At 38.4% G+C, this 24,887-nt stretch overlaps 1 protein-coding gene across 4 annotated transcripts in view; it reads right to left on the reverse strand.

Annotated features, from left to right (window-relative positions):
* Positions 1-24,887, reverse strand: part of diaph2 (diaphanous-related formin 2) — a 739,556-nt gene that overhangs the window by 283,963 nt on the left and 430,706 nt on the right. For all 4 annotated transcript variants that reach the window (XM_060832634.1, XM_060832633.1, XM_060832630.1 and 1 more), the window contains 3 exons: positions 14,484-14,582; positions 13,522-13,616; positions 11,234-11,335 (listed from right to left, as the gene is read on the reverse strand). In XM_060832634.1, coding sequence (XP_060688617.1) covers positions 11,234-11,335; positions 13,522-13,616; positions 14,484-14,582 — 296 coding nt within the window. The remainder of the gene's footprint in view (positions 1-11,233; positions 11,336-13,521; positions 13,617-14,483; positions 14,583-24,887) is intronic.

The raw sequence follows: 24,887 nt of genomic DNA on the forward strand, positions 1-24,887 counted from the left end.
CTCGACTATCCCAACGTACTCTTCACTGGACTCTCACATTCCACTGTCCATGAACGTGAAGTCACCCAAAATTCTGCTATTAATGATTTAACTCACAATAAGTCCTGTTCCCTTATCACTCCTGATCCCGCTGACCAACATTAATACCTGATCAGGCAATACCTCGATTTTAAATTTTCATCCTTCTCTGCAAATGTCACCAAGGTCTTGCCTCTCTGTAATCTCCTTTAGCATCATAATACTCTGAGATATCAAAGTTCCTCTTGCCATGATCTCTTATGCATTCTTGACTTTAAATAATCCACTTATCAGTAGGCACCCCTTCAGTCACCAAGATCATAAATTCCCTCCCTGCACACCAACACCTCGTTACCTTGATTTCTCTCTTATAAGGCCTACTTTTTAATTAAGTTTTTGGACATTGATCACAATACTTTGTATGATTCAGCATCAAGCTTTATTTAATAATGCTTCTGTAAACCAGATGTTTTATTATGAAGTTTTATAGATGATAGTGATAGATGTCAAGAGAACACTTATAGGGTATATGACAGACACAATTTAATGTAGCGGTATGCTGCAAGATACATTTTGGAGAAAGAATGACATATTTAAAGAAAGCTTTGAAAAAGGGATGCAAATGCTTGGCAATGTAAGGTCACAAATTCTTAAAGGTGACAAAAAAAGGATAAGAAGCAAACTTCAGATCCTGGGCTTCACCATATGAAAGTGTATAAAAATAAAGTACTTTAGAAATTTTTGCCATTTTATCCTCTGGTGCCTAAAGCTACTGATTACTCTGAAGGGAATAGTTTTTCTGGAAAGTGATGAATTTGTCTGTGTGCAGTCACCTTCAGCCCAACACCAAATAAATGAAACAAATAAATATATAAATTGCTGGAATAGCTCAGCAGATCAGACAGCATCTGTGGAGAGAAATCAGAGTTCAAGTTTCGAATCCAATAACCTTTCCTTAGGAAGGTATCCCCTGCTTCAAGTTCCTCGTTATTTCTTTTGTCAAGGTCAAGGAATTTTGTGAATCTGATTAACAAGTAGCTTCAAGCAATACCAAATCAAAGTGAACCTAATAGTGAGGGCAAGGATTTCACAAATGAAACTGAATTACTTGTTGCAAAATAAAGAGGTCCATGTCTACACCTCTCAATCCAACTACTTTCCTGATTTCAATCTCCATGCACACATTATAAAACACCAAATTAGTACTGGGCATAGCAACGACATTCCTACAGTCTACTCCACAAAAAAACTCAGCATTGATTTTTTGATGTATCCTTCAATCTGAGATGCCAGATAAACATTAAATGTAAGTTTAATATCAAGGCACTTTTTTTTAGAAATGAAAACATGGTGCCAAGATTTTTCTAATAATGTATCTATTACAGGTCATGTAAAATGTTTCAGATTTACAATTTTCAAATTGTCAATTTTCCTGACAAACTTTTGATTAATGAATTATTTTATCAAATATTCATGCAAATATTCCACCAAGTGTGCAAACATTCAAATTTGTTTTTAATAATATCCACAGCAGGGATACATTCCACTTGCTAACTATATTTGATTTTAAGTTTCGTATAAAATTTAATTTAATTAGTTTGACAAGCATTACTTATTTATCATTTATCAAATAACATACAAGTTTATTATTAGGCAATTTTCCATTAAAATAAAGCTCAAACAATTTCCCTTTTTAATTAGGTCCACCATTTATTATAAAATGTTGCCTTGTCAACACTGCACTTCCCAAGATTGTGGTTTGTTTTTAAAGCCTCTGCCCACATCACTGTGGATTATTTCAGTGAACAATGAGCTGATCAAGAGGAGGACCTGTGAGTAAGATAAAGAAATGACTATACCAATGGACTTCAACCAAACAATCTCAATAATGAAACAATGCATTTATGCATTTCATAAATTTATGACAATTATTGACTGAATATATATTAAAATGCTATTTTTATTTTCCCAAAGCGAAAGCTATCCAAAATAAAAATGTCACAAAACTTGGTACATCTTCCAAAATGAATGATCCCAAAATTAAATGCATTTGCCCTTGAGATTTTGGTAGATTTTACACGTTTATTACTTTTCACAATGACTTATCAAAATAGAACTAGAAGCAATAATATGTCTTTCACAATGTTATAATGTTATGAGTGGAATGCCAGCTAATTCTTTTTTAACCACTAACTATTCCAAAGTGGAGGCGGCAAATTAGACTTAGAATTCTTTGCTAAGCAAGGTGATTTTGCTTGACAGCCTGAACAGCTAAAAGCAGCAAATAACTAAACTATTAGATTAAAAACTCTTCAGCATATGATGACTAAACTAATTTCTGAGGTGGGGTATAAATAGAGGGAAACAGGTGAGTCATAGAGATGCACAGCATGGAAACAGACCCTTCGGTCCAACCCGTCCATGCTGACCAATCTAGTCCCACCTGCCAGCACCTATCCCATATCCCTCCAAATCCTTCCTATTCATATACCCATCCAAATGTCTTTTAAATGTTGCAATTGTACCAGCCTCCACCACTTCCTCTGGCAGCTTATTCCATACACATACCACCCTCTGCGTGAAAAAGTTGTCTCTTAGGTCTCTTTTATATTTTTCCCCTCTCACCCTAACCTATGCCTTCCAGTTCTGGACTCACCCACCCCAGGGAAAAGACTTCATCTATTTATCCTATCCATGCCCCTCATAATTTTGTAAACCTCTATAAGGCCATCCCTCAGCCTCCAATGCTCCAGGAAAAACAACCCCAGCCTATTCAGTCTCTCCTATAGCTCAAATCCTCCAACCCTGGCAACATCCTTGTAAATATTTTCTGAACCCTTTCAAATTTCACAGCATGTTTCCGATTGGAAGGAGATCAGAATTGCACGCAATATTCCAACAGTGGCCTAACCAATATCTTGTACAGCTGCAACATGACCTCCTAATGCCTGACCAATAAAGGAAATCATACCAAATGCCTTCTTCACTATCCTATTGACTTGCGACTCCACTTTCAAAGAGCTATGTACCTGCACTTCTTTGTTCAGCAACACTCTCTAGGACCTTACCATTAAGTGTATAAGTCCTGCTAAGATTTGCTTTCTCAAAATGCAGCACCTTGCATTTATCCAAATTAAGTTCCATTTGCTACTTCTCAGCCCATTGGCCCATCTGATCAAGATCCTGTTGTAATCGGAGGTAACCCTTCACTGCCTACTACACCTCCAATTTTGGTATCATCTGCAAACTTACTGACTGTACCTCTTATGCTCGCTTCCAAGTCATTTATATAGATGACGAAAAGTAGAGGACCCAGCACCCACCCATGTGGCACTCCACTGGTCATAGGCCTCCAGTCTTAAAAACAACCCTCCACCACCACCACCCTCTATCTTCTATCTTCCAAATGGCTAGTTCTCCCTGTAATCCATGAGATCTAAACTTACTAATCAGTCTCCCATGAGGAACCTTGTCAAACGCCTTACTGAAGTCCATATAGATCACATCTACCACTCTGCCCTCATCAATCCTCTTTGTTACTTCTTCAAAAGACTCAATCAAGTTTGCAAGACATGATTTCCCACGCACACAGTCATGTTGACTATACCTAATCAGTCCTTGTCTTTCCAAATACATGTACATCCTGTCCCTCAGGATTCCCTCCAACAACTTGCCCACCACTGACTTCAGGCTCACTGGTCTATAGTTCCCTGGCTTGTCTTTACCACCCTTGTTAAATAGTGGCACCATGTTAGCCAACCTCCAGTCTTCCACACCTCACCTGTGACTATCGATGATACAAACATCTCAGCAAGAGACCCAGCAATCACTTCCCTAGCTTCCCACAGAGTTCTAGGGTACACTGATCTGGTCCTGGGGATTTATCCACCTTTATGTGTTTCAAGATATCCAGGAATGTAAGAGGGAAGAGTGTGAAAATGCTCAAAGGATTAACCTCCAGAAAATAATTTCAGAAGTATTGCCAGAATCAATTTTAGTTATGAGTGTCCAACTGTTGAGCAACTTGTCAACATGTGACCAAAGATATATCATACACAGCACAAACCTGCACTTCTAGATAGGAAAAGTGAGCAAATGGGGGAAAAAGACAAATATGATTAACATTCTCAATGAAGTATCATGAAACAAAGACTGTTATTTGGTTAATTATTATATCATTTTGACTAAAGAAGAGGATGACAGTCCAATCTTACACAATCCAAAATCACTGTGTGACAATGACTCTGCTTACACTGACATCACTGGAAGAAAGTGACACAGCTCAGCAAGACTGAAAACATAAAAAAAAACACTGAATGTACACTTAGATTACAATGCAGTTGTTCTGAAAATGTACTGGAGCATCAACATGTGATAACTTAAGTTGAAGGCATATTCAATATTTCAGAACACCCAGAAAACGAATGCATGAAAGCTTGAAAAGGAATGCAGGTGTTAATTTCCAAAGAGGTCTATTGGTAAAGTCTTTAAAAAATCTTGATTTTTGTCATGCTTGATTTACTATATTTCCTGGCATCGTTCCAGGGGACTATCCTGCAAATTGCTGACATTTAGAAGCAATCTATTGTTACCTTAATAGTTAAAATTGACAGTGGATCTAGGCTGAGAAAGTAGCAACCTTGCTCCTCTTAAAAAGCACCTGTGCAATAAGTGTCAGAGTGTCAGACATAAACCTGAGCCATTTCAAAAGTGCCTGCAATTCTGTGAAAGGGAAAGGCCCTCAAAGGGAAACACTATGCACTTATATACAGCTTCCTCTGCTTTGATGAAAGCTGTCAGACCCAATCTATTAAAATTCAACCATACAGTTCATACAGTGACCTCTGATGTTCAGAAACCTGGAATTGTTGCTTTTTTGAAATCTGTGAATGCTGGCAAGTGGTCAACATTTTGAACCTAATACTCATTTGATAATGCATGACAGATGGCATTTGCGAGAGTGCAACATCCTGGAACAAGTCAAAATGCTGCCAGTCCTGTCCATCATTTCTTTCTCACTTTGTTTTCTTTTTCATCGCCTTTTTCTCTTGATCATCTTCACTGAAGAACTTTCCATCCTCAAAAAAACAGATCCCCTCCACTCCTTTTCTTGTTCTCGAAGCCACTAGGAGAATATTGGTTAACTTGTTCAGAATTCTCCATTTTATGCAATGCGCATTTTCCCCTTTCCCTCTCAGAGAACTGGTCAGTAAATGCATTGAATAAGTCTGTAGCAGGCACAAGCAATGAAGCAAGATACTTTTTTTTAAACAGCATATACCACCTGAAGCTCAAAAATCAAAACAAAATTGGATTCTTAGCAAAATAAATGGATACTGGAAATCTGAAATTACAACACAAGATGCTTGAAATACTTAGCATTGTGGAAAAAGCAAATCAGCATTAACGTTTTAAGTCAACTCAGAGGAAGAATTACCAAGAATTTCCAGCGCTTTCTGTTTATGGATAGAATTCTTTGCAGCTGTGTTTGGAAAAGGTAGCTAATGCACCTTTCTGTCGTGAAATTGGATTCGTCAACAAATGGCACAGAAATGCCATCAAAAAAAACTTTCAAAGAACAATGATGAAACAGATAGAAAATGTTCCTGACTTCAAATAAGTGGCTGGCAAAAATAAAACTGTTGCAATGTGTTAATTGTGTGCTTATCCGTAATAAATTCTGGAATCATTTCCTCACACAGCCCATCCAAACCTCTGAAAAACTCTAGCGACACACTATCCATTGGAGGAAAGGTTATCGACTTGGAAGGTTCACACTTGCTTTGTCCACAGATGCTACCAAACCTAAGTATTTTCATTAGCTTCTGCTCGTGTTTCAGATTTCCAGAACCTCAAGTATTTTTACTCATGATATTGTGGAAATTTCCCCATCTTCATATGGCGAGGTTTGGTGACATAATAAGAACAAAAATATTCAGATGTTTGACAATAAGAAAAATGTTCCTAATTTTTGCTTTGAGTTTTAAATGTTGACTTTAGAGTCTTGCCTTTGAGTGGCAACTGCCGTATTTCCATGTATTTACATCTAATTAAAGGTAAAACTTATCCTTGTTACAACATGTTTATAAATTCCCTCTATTCTGCCAACAAATCTCAACAGGTAAAACAAAGCCACAGCTTGCCTGAAAGCTTGGCCCAGCCAGGAGAAAGTGAGGACTGCAGATGCTAGAGACCAGAGTTGAAAATTGTGGTGCTGGAAAAACACAGCAGGCCAGGCAGCATCCGAGGAGCAGGTTTCGGGCATAAGCCCTTCTTTAGGATTGAAGTTGGTGTACCTTTTATCTCAGCCCACTTGGCACACCAGCCTCATTCCTGAAGAAGGGCTTATGCCCAAAATGTCGATTCTCCTTCTCCTCGGATGCTGCCTGGCCTGCTGTGTTTTTCCAGCACCACACTTTTCATGCTTGGCCCAGCCATCAAGCAACTGCGTCACTTGAAAATTTTTCCATGGAAACCGTCCTCTCGCTATCACTAAACCTGCTCATGGATCAACCCAGACACCATTTTGGGCCTGAAACTTGGTGCTGAAGAGTGCCCCTGATTTGCCTACTTCAGCTAGGTTGCTTTGCCTGCAGGGACATTAGACTTAATCTTGCCTTAGTCTTAGTTTGCTTTTCAGCCCACACTTACTTCAGCGAAAGCATATATCTGGTTCATATTGTTTCCTCAGCACAAACTGACTTCAGTACTGAGTTAAAGGCTGCCAGCATGCCCATGGCACACATTGCTTTCTTCATGCACCAGGTCTTCAGAGCTCAGTTAGAAGTAGTGTAGCTCAGAGGAAGAGCTGGGCAGTCACTTGGGAGGTAAGTGCAGATCACCAGGTCATATTAACTCTGGCCTCTGTATGGGGAAGGTGTACGACCAACAATGTCATGAAAATTTCCAAAGCCTGTGAGTAAAGTGGGTACTGAGCACATTAATACTAATATGCAGTTGCTCAACTGAAATGGGCCACAGGGGTGTTAGGGACAATGAAAAAGCGACAAGAAGAATAATGGGAAAATTGTGAGTCACAGATGGTGGTTCTTGCATATTACTCACTAATATGACTTTTGAGCTTGGCATGTCAACCCTTCTTTTATTGTTTTTTAGGTTTAGATTACCCACAGTGTGGAAACAGGCTCTTCGGCCCAACAAGTCCACACCGACTATCCGAAGAGCAACCCACCCAGACCCATTTCCTTACATTTACCCCTACACCTAACACTACGGGCAATTTAGCACGGCCAATTCACCTAATCTGCACATCTTTGGACTGTGAGGGGGCACTGGAGCACCCAAAGGAAACCCACGCAGATATGGGGAGAATGTGCAAACTCCACAGAGACAGTTGCCCCAGACGGGAATTGAACCCGGGTCCCTGGTGCTGTGAGGCAACAGTGCTAACCACAGAGCTAAGGTGCCTTCTTGATGAAGGGCTCTTGCCCGAAACATCGATTTTCCTGCTCCTCGGATGCTGCCTGACCTGCTGTGCTTTTCCGGCACCACTCGAATTTTGACCCATGTCAGATCAAAAGTCAACTGCACAAAATACTTCCAACTGTAAAGTAGGCAGACCTACGTACTAAGGTTTACTCTGGATGCAGCAGGGTGGGGAAACTTCAGATTTTGAGGCTCTAGTGGGGGCAACTGCAGTAACCAGACCTTTACTGACCTGACAACTTTAACTTATTTATTATCCAAGAACACAGATTAAAAGTTATAACCTCAAGCAATTTTGAGTATGATGTTGTGTGCACTGAGAGTCGTGATAACATGGAACTGAAAAGCAGAACCTGAAATTCTCAAGCTTCCAAACACATTACAAGTTCTAGAAAACAATGCTTTCCAGTTTTAAGATTCTCACACTGAAATGCAAGGACATGAACTATGAAGTGGAAATGAGCCTTCTGAAAGAAAGAGAACTTCTATGGTAACCTATTGGCAAATTTCTAGCTCCAATGTAGCAACATTACATAATGATAAATTGGATAAGGTCACACACCTCAGAGCTCCTTATTGAGGTCTGATTGTTACTTGATTGGGAAGCATCTCTAATGTTGTACCCTCATGGTACATAGAATGTTTCACCCAAGGAAACCTTGGTATCAATAGAAAGCAGGAAACACCAGCAGTGCTTCGTCCGGAGGTTCACTGAAGAGTTACCTAGCATGGTGATGAAACATCTGAAAATGAACCTTTCAGCTCAGCAAGCAAACCTACATCCATAATGTTTCACTGTTATACTTGGGAGGACTCAGGATTTCCTTCAATAAAACTGTCATTTTTCTCACATTCCTTTCAGAGTACCGGCTCATGTAGCTCACATAGGCAAGACTGGAGTCATTGTGGCCTTTCTGTTTTTCCAAAAGCAATGTAGAAGGAGACAGGAAATTCAAATATGATCAGCAAGAACAACAATCTCAAGTGGCTGCTGCTTGGCTTTCAAGAGAAAGGCAATATGCTAAGATCCAGCAAAGATGCAAAGGTGAATAATTAGAGCAGATCTAAAACACTCTCAGTCACTTTCATCAACTGTCTGAATGGTAGTACAGTTGACAATTAAGGATATCCCAGCCCAAACTATTATCTGCTGGAGGAAGACTTGTGCTAAGAAGTGACAATCCCAAATCATTGGCTGTTAAGGTCACAAATAACCTGAAGTTTTATATCTGTGGCTCATTTCATCTCCCAATCTCCAACCCACAAACGTAAGTGATGGTAGTTTCTCCAAAGCACAGACTTTAACATCCTTCCCCTGTGACAATGAGAGTCCAGCAGCTTTGTTACTAGAATGTTCCACTAATACTGGTTTTTCCCAGGTGATCAACTGTACTCTGGTTGTTTTGTGAGCAGCCTATCACCAGCCCGCATAATTTGTCAACAAAAAGGCCTTCCAACTCCAGTGACAGTCAAATTATATGTAACCATCAATGCCACATTTTACAGGTATGCACCAGATTTCATAGAAACTGCCATGCCCCTTGTATACCAGAGAACTCTCAGGTTCCAGCTTCCTCCCAAGGTACTTGGATTACATAAGGATGTACAAGAGCTACCACTCTAATAATGGGTCATGACACCTTTACAAAACGCCCTATTCAAGTAGCATGAAGGTTTAATGCTGTTCATGTCAAAATGGAGCACACCACAGAGTTCCTCAAGATGTGTTTTAGATGCTTGGATCCTTTGGTAGTCAACTGGCAAAGAATTGCATTCCTATCCACTAGCGACTCTAGTTTTGTGTCGTGGAAGCAGGGAGATAGCCTGCCCTCTCTCTGTCATATTTTGTGCATCAGGCACTGCAATGGGACGTGCTGTTCTTGGCTAGAAGCATCCAAAAACAAGTGGTGTGCTGCAGAGCTTTAAATATGGTGCCAAAGGTATGTAAGCTGGAAGATCTCACTGGTAAGCATGCACATCTGTCTCATTCATTACACAGTTGCTGGGAAATGCACACAATATAATTAATGTAGTGAAAAGTAGAAGACCATGTGAGCAAACTTGGCTCTAGTGATGGTGACTGGGTAATACAAAATTAACTAACCACCAAGTTAGTTCAGCCCATTGTGTTGTATTCAATAGTTTAACTAGTTATCGTTCACTTACCGAAAAGAAGAAATGCAAAGTGAATGGTTCCAAATTCAGTTATTCAGACCACTGGAACTCTACAAAATACTACTTCATTGCAATAGGAAACTCCAACCTCCTTTAAAAGTGTGCGCTTTTAACTAATAACTCTATTCACTTGTGCTGGGTCCCACAACATTGAAAAAAAGAAATATTATTTAAAAGCTCAACCACTGTAATAATCTCAGCAGAGTGTGGGACAATTTGAAGCATTGAAATTCAGTGCCTTTAGCACAACCATAAATAGATAGGTGGTCTGGAAAAAAAAAATTGCATGCCAGACAGAATCAGTGAAGCAAAATCAAACTTTCAATTTGCCTACAGATTTAGTGCATGTATTATGGAATACTGCAGCTTAAAAAATGTAACTAAGGTATGACAGGAAATTCTGTTTCACAATAGCTTTGAGAACCACGTACATACAGTCAGTAAGAAACATGCTGAAACTATTATTTTTTCTAAGAGGATAACTACTTTGGAACTCTTTGCTAAACTGACCACTTGATCATAAAGAGTATCTGCAAGGCATCGTGTTCTCCAGCTACAGGTACAAAAACTGCCATTCTTCCCTCATTTGGAACAAAGATACTGAGGACAGCATTTACAGCAAAAATATATATTATTTCACTCAGTGTGCTGCCTCACCAATTCTGCAAAACAGAAATGGGAAAAATAGAGTGCATAAAATAGAAATTGAAGTTGAAGCCCTTTTCCATATCAAAGCTAAAGTGGGAGAAAATTGGAACAAAACATCAAAAGGGAAAAAACATAAGGTCAAGAGAATAGGTATGTCATAAGAATGTAAAGAAGATGATAAAAATAGAGCTTAATTTTTTATTAAGTAATATCTAACAAGTATAAATGTCAGAATATGGCTATCTCACTTCCAAATCGATCCTACACATCTGTATTGAGTACTTTTATCATTTAGATATTTCAAAGGACTTTGTGTTTGGTGAGGTACTTTGAACCAGACAACTCGTAGGCACACAAAGCTCCAGTTCAGGAATGCTACTAAGTGTGACAGGAGGTTCTTAATATTGCATATCGCACCGGGGCAGGTGGGGGGGATGAATTAAATAAAGAGAGAGTGAAAATGATAAGACTTTTGTTTTCTAAGCTGGTGGCTTACACATCATAATGGTCAGTGACTCCAGTGGCTTTACAACATATGCAAACGTCAAAAACAAGTTACAATGCTATTATGTAACTTTATGTGTAGCACTTGTGGCAGACTGCCTCTCAAGGGCTGACCTCTTCAACCATCAGCATGTGTGTCATATGAACACAGCCCAACTGAACTGGCCACTACCATTTACAAATGGAAGGCTGCAGGAACTAAGATATTGCCAGTGAAATGTATACACTGCAACAGATTTACAGCTGATATTTTAACATCACTACTTTGCATTTTTAACATTTCAATCATTAAGAATACAAATCATAAGCTCTGAAATATGAAATGTTGCAAGTTATGTTAACAGTCAAAGAGAAAATAATTAATATATTATTGAAAGATGTTCACTTTGCCTTGTTCTGCAGCAATAAGGTATTCTCAAATGTCTTTTCTGAGCCTACTTACCACCACTCCAAACTGCTCAGGTTCACATAGGTCATCATATTCATCTTTAAATTGGGATAAAGTATTAAGCTCCTTTTGCTCTGGTAAATATCTCACCAAGTTCTATAAAAATAGAAACAGAAGGAGAGAAACACGTAATCAGGAACTGTTTTGGTAAGGAGGCTTTGGAATTCGAGATATAAAAGGAATTGTCAGTGCTGGTGAACATTGCATTGGTGACTTCTGAAGATTGGTAACCCAGTTAGGTTGTATTGATTCAGAAGCTCGATCAAGTGACTCAGACATAATATGAATATTCGCGGAGGATGTCACTGCTTCTCATAGCTGAGGCGACAAAAACATTTGGACTCTATTTCTTGTTACTGAGACAAAGTTTATAACTTGCTTAAATTGTAGCAAGTTCGGTGTGACAGACATAACTTAACTACAAGTGTATGCCTAGAAAATCAAGGAAACAAAAAGACAGTCGTCTAAATTGGCAATTAAAACAATATACTTCTCTGAATATTCCCTTTCTCTCTTCACACTGAAACCAGGTGATCTTCCCACATGCTTACCAGGTAAATATCTGCTTAAAATGAACTTACTTAAAAAAAATACTTAATTCAAAATTGTGATCAATCACAATTCCAGTGTGCTGAAACTGACTACAGGAAACTTTAAAGTCATGTCACCATTCTTTAAACTCACTCGCAAAACCAAATGTGAAGTACATTGAATCTAAAAGTCCTTTTATACCGAGCCAAATAGTTAAGGATTTGAACAGTGAACCCTTAAAGCTTAAGTCCTAGGTCTGCCTATCACTCAAACTTCCTTGTCGTCATTGGGGAAGTTTCATTAAATCTCAAGTTGGCTGAATGATTGAGAAGTACATAGCAATAAGTCCTTCCAGCTTTACAAAGGAATAATGAGCCTACTGGTAATAGCAATTACAGTGCATAGGCAGCAATTGTGAAGATGCTTAAAATATAAGCCAATACAATCTATCCTTCCAGGACAAAATGCAATAAACTATTGAAGCGAGGAAAATGTTTTGAAGCATAAACTGATTTGCATTATGTGAAAGGTCAAACTTTTGCAGTTAATTTACATAATGTAACTTTACTTTGTATTTTGCTCCCTAAATAGCTGATATCACTTGTAATTATATTTAAAACAGGCAACTTACTCGTTAAATATTATACATTCTCTGAATTTTTCAGCTTGGATTACTGGTCAGTGATGACTTCAATTGCTTTAATGTTTGTCTTACGAACATGCATGACAAAATCCCTTCATTATTTTTTTCCAAGAACACTAACCTTAATAATTAGGCCTATAACATTTTAAGTTATTAGAATAAATTATTGCCCCAGTAGGCACCTTAAACTTCATATGATATTCAACCTCCACAAATAAATAGGTGGACTTTTTAATCCACCTTTGAACATTGACAGGTGCCAAACAACAGACCTTTTCCATCACTGACCCCATAAAAGCAATGATTTGTTTGCCAGAAAAAAAACCCATCATTGTAAACAATATATGCGTATGAAGTCAGAGACAACAAACTATGCTTTTAAGGTCACTTTGTAGTTGTGCATAGGTTGGCAGATCCAGATTGATGGAATGGAAGAACAGTTTGAAGAGAAGGTGTTAATCTTGTAATGGACCATGCATTTTTACTATTTTGTATTATAAACAGAAAGACAGGAGAATTTTGCAACTTGGAAATACCAAATGGTGCACATTTTTAGCTATGGACGACAATTCTGCTTTTTAAAGCCTGAGGGGGATAGTTTGAGACAAAGTGGCACCAAGTTAAAGAGAGACTGACGAAGAACAGCCCTTGGATTGGCTGAGTTGTAGTTTGCTACAAAACTATAAGTGCAGGTCAACCAGAGACACTGACAGCCTGTGACCCTATAACTAAAACATCTCTACCCCCAGTATACTGATATAACAATCTGTTAATTCTATAGTTCGTAAATTATATGAACTGTAAGGAACTCAAATAATTGTAAGGAACTCAAAATTATGACTCAGATTCCTGAAATAATCTCAAAAATAATGCTTCAGATGGGGTCAAAGAACCTCAGACAACATCGACAGAAAAGATCAAGAATTTCTGGCATGATGCTTTTGAGTTTACACTCCTGTGTACTGGTCTTCCAGCTCTGTCACAATAAATAGATATTATATTTTGTGAAATACACTTGGCAAAAAGGGGGATATTATATGGTGAAGAACTGTGGCAAAGCAAAAGGCTATGAATGCTGTTGTGAAAAGAAAATTACTTCAAAGCTTACCTGAATCATGGGCTCACTGAGCTTCTCCTCATCCACTTCTAAAATGATATTCCTGATTTCTTCATAAGCTATGCGATAAGAACCCAGGAAAATTGCTGCACAAAAACAAAAAAAGATGATTGTTGCTTCAAGAAAAGATGTGCATTTTCAATTTATAAGACAATAGACTGGATCTTGTGTGCTTTCGCCTGTTGTGTTTTGACCTGGGACACATTAAACAGGGCAGGTGCCCAGACCATCATCTTGTCATCCAACTCAAAAAGCTCAACACCAAAACTCTCAGTGTGCCTATCAAAGGGGAATAAAGAACCAAAGGGTCAACTGAATTTGCTATCCTGGTCATGTCAGAGAACGGTTGAGGTGGATGGAAAAGTGGGAGTGGTCGCTCTTTTTTTCTCTCCTAAAAAGCTTTTAAATGGTTTTAAAATTAATCTATCCTCGGAGGGTGCCTTTTGCCCATCTGAAGCACCCACACTAATATTTTACATCCCTTCTTTCCTAACTGCCAAAGTGTCAAAACCTGCAACCACACCACACTGCCCTGCCACCACCGTCACTCTGCCCACTCCACCCCACCATCACTTTCAGTCTAATACAGGTTTGTGTATACTATCAAATAGAACTTGAAGATACAGAGAATAGTAGATATGGTCACAGCTAAGAGAGTTACAGTGTGAAATAACAGTATTTTCAGGTTTTATGAAATACTTTGAACAAATATAATTTCCGTTTATCTTCGTACATCAAATGCTTTTGCTCAAGATATTTTCTAACCGCTCTGTTCAGAGAAGTTATTACATAATTCTGGAACAGGAGGGACTAAAAGCCAGGTCTCCTGGTTCAGAAGCAGAAAAACCACCACTGAGGCACGAGCCCCTCACCGACTTTGCTCCATACTGAGCCTGATCAAATATGCATTAAGTAATGACTATCCCAAAATTTTGAGAATGTGAAGCACTTACACAAATTCTGAGCTGTTTTAGGGTCCAATATCTTCAGTTCTTTTATTTTTTTCTTGGGAACAGACTTTTTTTCCTCAGTTTGAACATCGTCCTTTTTGACTGTCATATAAAACAGAACAGTCACAATGTTAGTGAAATAAAAAGCAGTGAGTTGAAGAAAATCAGCAGGCCTAGCAGTACCTGTAGAGACAGAAATTGAGCTAACATTTCAAACCCAAAGACTTATCTTCGGAACTCCAAGTGTTAATGATTTGTGCTGTAACAATTTATCAGCAAGTTGATTAAATACAGAACAGGGGAGATGGAGATGTTGAAGTGAAGTTGCACACAAAATCACATCACCAAAGCTAGTGGCACCAAAATATTTGAGGAAGCTGCAACATTATAGATTGCGCATCAGTAGGACTTGCAATGTTAACTGATAGATTTGAGTGTATATATTTGTTTAAACACGAGTTGTTTGTGGTTTCTCTGTGCACCTGAAGTTAATAATTAACTTGAATACATTTTTCTGTATTCATCAGGCTTTCATTTAAAAGCAAATTTTGATGCCTGGATTTATTTGCACCACAAATTAACTGGTATTTATTTCAGGTTGATTTGTGACTCAGCAAGGTAAATAATTGGACTTAAGAGTTGGAAGAGATTTCTCAAAATTGTTTCTTTGAGCTGACAGGAAATACCCATAGTATGGAGGGAAGTTTTTTTTAAAAAAAGTGTGAGGTTGGAGTGGTTCTGTGAAGCACTCAGAACAGCATTGGTCATGTGTTGGGTAACGTACTGGGTATTTTTGTATACTACACAAAAGCTATAGTTGCTAAATATATAAAGGAGTGATTTGGGATTAATAGCACTGTAAGCAAACTGGAAGCCTGGACGGAATCTAATAAGACCCTGAATAATGTGGGACATGGCGAGAAACCTGAATAATTGCCTGAGAATTTCAGAGAGGCCTTTCCATTTTCAAGCAGACCTCTGAGCATTGGGACAAGATTCTCATTCAGGTAAAGAAAGGGACATTTTTACAGGGATTATTGATGGTTGACACTCTTATTAACATGTAAGTTCTTTTTCTACCATGTGCCAGATACCAAGAATTCCTGATATGAAAGTAACAGTGGGTATCTGGCACCTCCAGCTCGGTACCTGCTCATCTGGAATATCATTTTGGACACCAACCACCAGAATCTCAGGACATGCTCGAGGACAGGGTCCATATGTACCTCACGTCCACAACCTTTGGCATTCGACACATGCCAACGTCTCCACATCATGGCAAATTGGTTCTGCTGTTCAAAGTTGCACTTCGGAACCCAATGACATGGAGTGAAAGAAGATGCCGAACGCCATCGAGAGAGTGGTAGAGCGTAATCCTTGGCAGAAGGATGGATTCAGTAGCAGAGGTAGAATGAGTGTGAAGTAAAGGAAAAAAGATGGTGACAGTAAAGCTGGCAGAGTGAAGAAGATCTGAGACTTTGTACACTGCTGGGCATTGCTCTAGATGGTTGAGAACACATTGACCTAGGTGGCAACCTTGGCAAAGTTCTGGTGTCCTGGTCTCAACTACTGCAGAAGTGGACAGCCACTTTGGTGCCATCCCATCCACTTGGACCCAAAGGTCCCTTCTATAAAGCAGAGCACCAATTTCTCCTATCTGACATATTTGGGACAAATGTCATTAATCATGTATGATAACAAATTGCCGTTACTTTACCAGGCCACAATGGTAAATTCTGAGATATCTCTGCAGTGATGAATTTTTCCAGCTATGATGAATGGAAGAATGCAACTAGCATCAAATAACAAGGAGCACCACAGGTGCGGGGTAGGTTATTAAGGAGATGACTATGACACTCACTGCAGCAATTCAAGGTGCATTAGTTAGTTTTCAAGTCTTAGAAAAGAAACAACCAAAGAAATGAAGATTGAGCTGAGGTGAATTCTGAACATGTTGAAGTTAAGCTAAATCAAGAAGGAAGTGTAACCATGAATACAAAAAACATACTAGATGGATGTTATGAAAATCTTTAAACAAAAGGCAATCCATTTCTGCACCCATCTTTGTCATTTGGCTATACCAAAGATGAAGATTTCTTCAAGATTGAATTACATGACACAATGACAATATCATCATTCTACCTTCTCTCCCTTTCCTATAAGAAGGATGAGCTAAGATGGACTGAATACTTTCTCTTTGTACCTTGTAATGTTCTCTTTCATACAACAATTGCTGTTCATGACTGAAAAGACGACAGATTTCATAAGCTTGGCTTGTGCTCTGCGTTTAGTACTTTAATTTTAAATGATTCCACTTATTTATTGACTAATGCACCTTTAAGATATCCCAAAACACTTTCCATCTAAAATGTTGCTTTTAACAACAATGTGACTGCTCGTTCAGGCACACTAAGGTGCCAAAACAACCAATGTCACGAATGGCTCGGTCATTTTTTTTATATAGCATTGAATGAAGGAGGAATAATGATTGCTGTATTGTGGGAACTCCCTAAGTTTCTTCAAATAACAAAGCAGTGGGTTTTTTTATCCATCTAAACAAGCACATTAAACACCAATGTACCATTTACTTTGACAGTTTGCAGCCCTCACAACTCCATTCCCTTAAAACAACACCAAAGTATTAACTATAATATGTACAAGTTCTGAAATTGAGGACACAAAGGTTCTAATTCAACAAACAAGTATTAACTCAACAACAAGGTAAGGTTAAGCTCACTATGATGATTATAACAGACATTAGATATCAAAATCACAAAGGATATGCAAACTAATCGAAAAAGAATAGCTAACTAATTCTTTCACTTATGCATTCAGAATATTAACTAATATTTACTGTTATTGTCACATTTTGGATCAATTGTTCATCATAAGACTCCATCTAAGATAATGTACATGAATCCTGGTATAATATAAGCCTATTATAAATAACATAAGAGTAGATGTGCTCTTCAGTCATCAGGATTAATCGGAAAATATGGGGAGACAATTATCTGGTATAACTGAATGATTATCTTATCAGAAACATAACTATCTACAGAAGTCTATATGCTGATAGTAAGTATTTTGCTGAACTCATCCAAGTCGATAGGAATTTAGTGAGACACTTGTTCCTGATAAGATTCATGATGTGAAAATTAAAATAGGTATTCATTCTTTGCATCTCGGTGTTAAGATGCTGGTTCATTTAGAATGTATGGGGTGGCAGCTGAGGAATACACATGCAAGCCAAGACCAATATCATTCAAATGGATCATACAATCAACAAACTCTTTTATAGTTGTGAGTGCTATTCTACTCAGAAGCCTTGGCTGGCAAAGCTGTTTTAGGAAAGCAGGGCAACAAAGATATCTGATGATGAAATCTGCTTTTGAAGAATTTTACTGATAGTAAAGAGTGTTATGAATAGGAGAATCACCCCTTGTGTCATTATTACCATTGGATACACTCAGGGAAAAGGCTGCAATCTGTCAGATATTGGACAAACCAGCTTGTGAACTCATTTGTGCCTTCTTCATAAGAACTTGTATCTGGAGCTGATGATGGACAAGAATGCTCAGAATGGAATCACAAACTGATTATCTTAATAACAATGGAATAGTTTTAATACATATGTGGATTAAAATTAGATCTATTTCCTAAGGTCATTTTAAAAAAATTATTTATTGACATGATATGCTTTAACAAATGAGCAATATGGTCAAACTAGATTTCCATATACCATTTTCTGCATGGATGATAAAGTTACAGTGAAGTGAAAGTGATGAGGTAAATTGAACATAAATGTAACTTTTAACATACTAGTTATAACATAATCACAGTGCTACAGTTCAGACATCAAGACATCATGTATGTCTAGTAGGTTTCCAATAATGTTGCCAAAGCTAAGTCAGGAGCTGTGATCATTTATAGCTATAACAGCTTTGTATCAGTCAACAAACTGTCACTGATAAAGTGCTGCAGACTACTTATGAAAGTTACAAAAACTACTAAATGCAATCAAGATTTAAATTTTCAGAAGAAAGGAAACAAAAGCAAAAAGAATTAGAAATCTGCAAAGGGGGCAATCAAGTGATGATCATTTGAAAATATTTAACACAACTAAGGGAACAGAAGTATCGACATGGAGTGGCTTTTCAAATTAAATTGTGAGAAAAGCGAACAAGACAAACAAAGGCTCCAGTAAAGTATGGGACAGGCCTCCAAAAAGAAAGCTCTGGACTGTCTTCACAAAGTGTTTTGAAATTGGAATGGAGACTTTAGAATTTAGCTGGATGGCTAAATTATGATGGGATAAATAACCTTTATTATCAGCAACTATCTCAAGACTGAGCAGAAAAGGAAAAGGCAAGCATTGATTTTCAGAGTAGGTTTACAGGCAACAAAAAAGCAAAATGAATTATAAATTGGAGTGAGCAGCCTAACAGCAGCATGCTTATTGGTTTCTCTACCTACTTTAGAATAAGAGAGGCAGTCAATGAGGAAGGGATTCATTTTTACGAAGGAATATCACAAGTTGACTTTTATTGATTTTGTGCAAAGGCCAGCAGAAAAAAAAATAAAACAAACAAATACATGGCAATTAGGATGATCTGTGAGAAGCTGCCTGGGATAATTTTGTTTGAAGTCTTTAGGAAATCTTAATTTTGAAAGTCTGGCAGCATAAATTCGCAAAAGGATCAATTACAAAAAGACAAGCGTGTATTATGAACCATGGAGAACGGCAAAAGCTTCAATGGCCTTCGTTCATCTACTACTGAAATCTGCATCCATGCCTTTGTTACCTCTATACTGAAGTATTTCGGATTAGCATTCCACCTGGCACCATGTGCTCAATACAATACTGTGACACCTATATCTGAAAATGCATTAAGCCCTTGTCATCCAACATCCATGCAGCTTGTTTCTCCCCACCACAGGAGCTATCTCCTGCACAACAACTTTTTGAAATGTTCGTATTCTTCCAATTCTGGCCCTTTGAGATTCCTAATTTCCTTCAGAGCTGCGTCATTCAACTGCACTGGCTTGGAAACCTGAGATTCCCTCTGGAGACCTGTTCACTTTTACAGCTTTCTCTTCCTTCTTCATAAAATCCTGACAATCTACCTCGTCTGTCGTAACATGGCTCCATGTCAAATTTTATTCAATCATGCTCCAGTGAAATGACATGGGGTGATTTACTACATTAAAGGCATTTTATAAACATTACATTGTTGTTGTATGGGTACTTCATTATTTTTTTCAGTCAGCTGCATTGGGTTGAAATCTTCATTTTTACCAGAGAACAAAATAGGCCAGACGAAAAAAAATATTAAATCAACTATTTTTAAATCTGTAACCATCAGAAATGATATCAACTTGTTGAACTGAAGAAACAGCCTCAGGGCTTCCACTGAAGTAGCTGGGAGGTACAAGATGGATAGAATTACTGTGCTATCCTTTGTGCTTGGAAGACTGAAAGAAGTGGTAAATCAAGTGTGATGTTACCCATGCAAAATAACATTAAAAATATTACTGAGTAACAATGGCATAAACAAGACAGAATGGTGGCAATATTGAGACATGGAATGTAAATTGATACAGTAGCAGGAAATTGTGCAGTCACAGGAATTTACAAATTCTGAAACCACAATCTTGGCATGTTCATACTGAATATTATCTACAAAATAAAAATGAAATATCAAAGACAAAATACTACTATTTTCAGGTAAAATTCACTGCACTTTCTGTCCATATCTATTTGTTACAAATGTTCTCCACGCCATTAGCTGCAGAAGTTAACTGCAGCTATAATTTTAACAGATACACTTTCTGTAAATGCTCAAGAACAACAAGCAGTCTTTCTTTTGAAAAACATGCAATTACCTATTCAAAGCACATCTTGCAGACCTTCTCAGAACTCCTAGTCTCCAAAGCTATCAAATACATTTTCCCAATGGTTGAAACAAATAAAAAAAAAATAAGGATAGTGAAAGGCTAGCTTTAATCTTAAATCAAGGGCAGACATCTTTGCAGCACTCCATGCTGATCACAAAACAATTAGAGTCAAGAGATGTGTCTCACGGAAACAGACCCTTTATTCCAACTCGTCATGCCGACCAGATATCCTAACCTAACCTAGGCCCATTTGCCAGCACTTGGCCCATGTCTCTCTAAACCCTTCCTTTCCATATATCCATCCATAACTCTAGGAGCTATGTTTGTTAACCCTTGAATGAGTGTGGGCTTACTATTAAAAATTAAAAAGAGCTTCTTCACCCTTTTCTATTGAGAAAAAAATACTTTAGAGACTCAAAGACAATCTAAACATTCAACTTCCGCTTGGAAATACTGACCTAATCTGCTTGCCAATCAGCTGTTCCCCAGGTACTTGTGACAGACATTATGCCACCATGGTCTTAATACATATTTTATTTTGTCTCCTACTCACATCTCACTCCGTGGACCTTGATTTATTTGAGTAAACCCTAATTTAAAGTACCTAGGTGCCCCCTCCCCCAAATTTCCACTTTGGCCTAAATTCACAGTTACTCACACTCTCTTTCTTCTTCATTCAGACCATACACTTTAAATAAGCCCTCCATATATAGAAAGCTCTGAAGAGTCTCTTAACTTGTTGCTACAGTAAACAACACCTAACTCAGGAAAAGAATTTCAGATGTTTAATAGGTAACTGCTGCTTTGACTAGAGTATTTTAACTTCCTTAAAGGCGATTATTCTAGATATATTTCTGATTTATACTCTAAAACTAAACTGGCAAAAGATTTACAAGTTGGACTTCTTCAGATTCTTAGAACTTTCACAGTTGTGATAAGGGAGGATATTCCCAGAAATACATCCAGGGAAGTTATTTGGGTGGAACTGAGAGGAAAGAAAGGGATGATCACCTTATTAGGATTGTATTATAGACACCCCAATAGTCAAAGGGAAATTGAGAAACAAACTTGAAAGGAGATCTCAGCTATCTGTAAGAATAATAGGGTGGTTATGGTAGGGGATTTTAACTTTTCAAACATAGATTGGGACTGCCATAGTGTTAAAGGTTTAGATGGAGAGGAATTTCTTAAGTGAGTACAAGACAATTTTCTGATTCAGTGTGTGGATGTACCTACGAGAGAAGGTGCAAAACTAGACCTACTCTTGGGAAATAATGCAGGGCAGGTGACTGTGGTGTCAGCGACCATAATTCTATTACTTTTAAAATAGTGATGGAAAAGGATCCACCAGATCTAAAAGTTGAAGTTCTAAATTGGAGAAAGGCCAATTTTGACATTATTAGGCAAGAACTTTCGAAAGCTGATTGGAGGCAGATGTTCACAGATAAATGGAAAGCCTTCAGAAATGAGATAATGAGAATCCAGAGAAAGCATATTCCTGTCAGGGTGAAAGGGAAGGCTGGTAGGTATAGGGAATGCTGGATGACTAAAGAAATTGAGGGTTGTTAAGAAAAAGTAGGAAGTATACGTCAGGTATAGACAGGGTAGATCGAGTGAATCCTTAGAAGAGTATAAAGAAAGTAGGAGTATACTTAAGAGGGAAATCAGGAGGGCAAAAAGGGGACATGAGATAGCTTTGGTAAATAGAATTAAGGAGAATCCAAAGGTTTTTTATAAATATATTAAGGACAAAAGGGTAACTAGGGAGAAAATAGGGCCCCTCAAAGATCAGCAAGGTGGCCTTTGTGTGGAGCTGCAGAAAATGGGGGAGATACTAAATGAATGTTTTGCATCAGTATTTACTGTGGAAAAGGATATGGAAGATACAGACTGTAGGGAAATAGATGGTGACATCTTGAAAGATGTCCAGATTACAGAGAAGGAAGTGCTGGATGTCTTGAAATGGTTAAAAGTGGATAAGTACCCAGGACCTGATCAGGTGTACCCGAGAACTCTGTAGGAAGCTAGAGAAGTGATTGCTGGGCCTCTTGCTGAGATATTTGTATCATCGATAGTCACAGGTGAGATGCTGGAAGACTGGAGGTTGGCAAACGTGGCGCCACTGTTTAAGAAGGGCGGTAAAGACAAGCCAGAGAACTATCGACCAGTGAGCATGACCTCAGTGGTGGGCAAGTTGTTGGAGGGAATCCTGAGGGACAGGATGTACATGTATTTGGAAAGGCAAGGACGGATTCGGGATAGTCAACATGGCTTTGTGCATGGGAAATCATGTTTCAAACTTGATTGAGTTTTTGAAGATGTAACAAAGAAGATTGATGAGGGCAGAGCAGTAGATGTGATCTATATGGACTTCAGTAAGGCATTCGACAAGGTTCCCCATGAGCAAAGAGGGTTACCTCAGATTACAACAGGATTTGGACCAGACGGGCCAATGGGTTGAGAAGTGGCAGATGGAGTTTAATTCAGATAAATGCGAGGTCCTGCATTTTGGGAAAGCAAATCTTAGCAGGACCTATACACTTAATGGTAAGGTCCTAGGGAGTGTTCCTGAACAAAGAGACCTTGGAGTGCAGGTTCATAGCTCCTTGAAACTGGAATCACAGGTAGATAGGATAGTGAAGGCGGCATTTGGTATGCTTTCTTTTATTGGTCAGAGTATTGAGTACAGGAGTTGGGAGGTCATGTTGCGGCTGTACAAGACATTGGTTAGGCCACTGTTGAAATATTGCGTACAATTCTAGTCTCCTTCTTATCGGAAAGATGCTGTGAAATTTGATAGGGTTCAGAAAAGATTTACAAGGATGTTGCCAGGGTTGGACGATCTGAGCTACAGGGAGAGGCTGAACAGGCTGGGGCTGTTTTCCCTGGAGTGTCGGAGGCTGAGGGGTGACCTTATAGAGGTTTACAAAATTATGAGGGGCATGGATAGGATAAATAGACAAAGTCTTTTCCCTGGGGTTGGGGAGTCCAGAACTACAGGGCATAGGTTAGGGTGAGAGGGGAAAGATATAAAAGAGACCTAAGGGACAACTTTTTCCACAGAGGGTAGTATATGTATGGTATGAGCAACCAGAGGATGTGGTGGAGGCTGGTACAATTGCAACATTTAGGAGACATTTGAATGGGTATATGAATAGGAAGGGTTTGGAGAGATATGGGGCGGGTGCTGTTAGGTGGGGTTGGGATATCTGGTCGGCATGGACTGGTTGGACCAGTTGGGTTGGGATATCTGGTCGGCATGGACTGGCTGGACCAATGGGTCTGTTTCCATGCTATACATCTCTATGACTCAATCATGAAGCAATTTTTAAACAAGCTTTAGTAATAGTAAGTGCTACTTCTATTCAAAGTAATTTCCAAAGATTCTTTTTAAATACTTTTTAAAAATATTCTGCTTCCAGCACCTCCTAGTTAGGTTCATTGAGTCATACAGTATGACCATGCAGTCCAACTAGTCCACACTGACATAATCCCAAACTAAACTGTCCTACCTGCCTGCACTTGGCCCATATCCTTCCAAACATTTCCTGTTCATGTACTTATCCAAATACCTTTTGAACATTTTAACTGTATCCGTATCGACCACTTTGTTTGGAAATCCCACACGCTAACAACTCTGTGCAAAAAAAACCTTTGTCTTCTCACCTTAGAAACATGATCCCTGTCTTAAACTTATCAATCCTAGGGAAAAGACACCTGCCATTCACTTTATCTAAACCCTTCATGATTTTTTCAACCTCTATAAGGTCAGCCCTTAATCTCCTGCGATCCAGTTAAAAAGGCCCAAGCCTCTCCAGGCCGTCCTTACAACTCTACCATCCATTACTGGCAACATCCTGATAAATATCTTCTGAATCCTCTCCAGCTTAATAATATTCTTTCGATAATAAGCTGGCTAGAACAGGACCACTGTACTCTAGAAGAGGCTTCACAACCTCAGCATGGCCGATATGTCTAATGTCTGTCTTGGGAGAGTACTAGGATCCATCGTTAAGGAGGTAGAAATTGGACATTTTAAAAATCATAATACCAACAGCTAGAGTGAGCATGATTACGTGGAAAGAAAAAATAAGTTTGACAAATTTGTTAAGCTTTTTTTGAGGATGATGTAATAAACAAAGCAAATAAAGTGGAACCATTAGATACAGTGTATTTCAATTTCGACAAGACACTTGATAAGATGTCATATCAAAGGTTGCTGGACAAGAGTTCATAACTTTTAGTGTGCTATGTTAGCATGTATGGATTATTTGTTAACAAGAAAAAGAGTCAAGATAAATGGGCTGTTTTGGTTTGGCAAACTACTTGAGTGCCACAGGAATCAGTATAATCTATCGCAATGACTTGAATTGTATTATAGCCAAAACTACAAACATAGGTACAAAAAAAGTTTAAGAGGGTACAAAGAGCTCGAAACAGAATTAAGTTAGTATAAGTCATTAGGCAAAAACTCAGGTAATTTAACGTGTGGAACTTTGAGGCTTTCATTTT

Source organism: Hemiscyllium ocellatum, chromosome 11, assembly GCF_020745735.1.
Source record: "Hemiscyllium ocellatum isolate sHemOce1 chromosome 11, sHemOce1.pat.X.cur, whole genome shotgun sequence".
In the NCBI taxonomy this organism is placed as follows: domain Eukaryota; kingdom Metazoa; phylum Chordata; class Chondrichthyes; order Orectolobiformes; family Hemiscylliidae; genus Hemiscyllium; species Hemiscyllium ocellatum.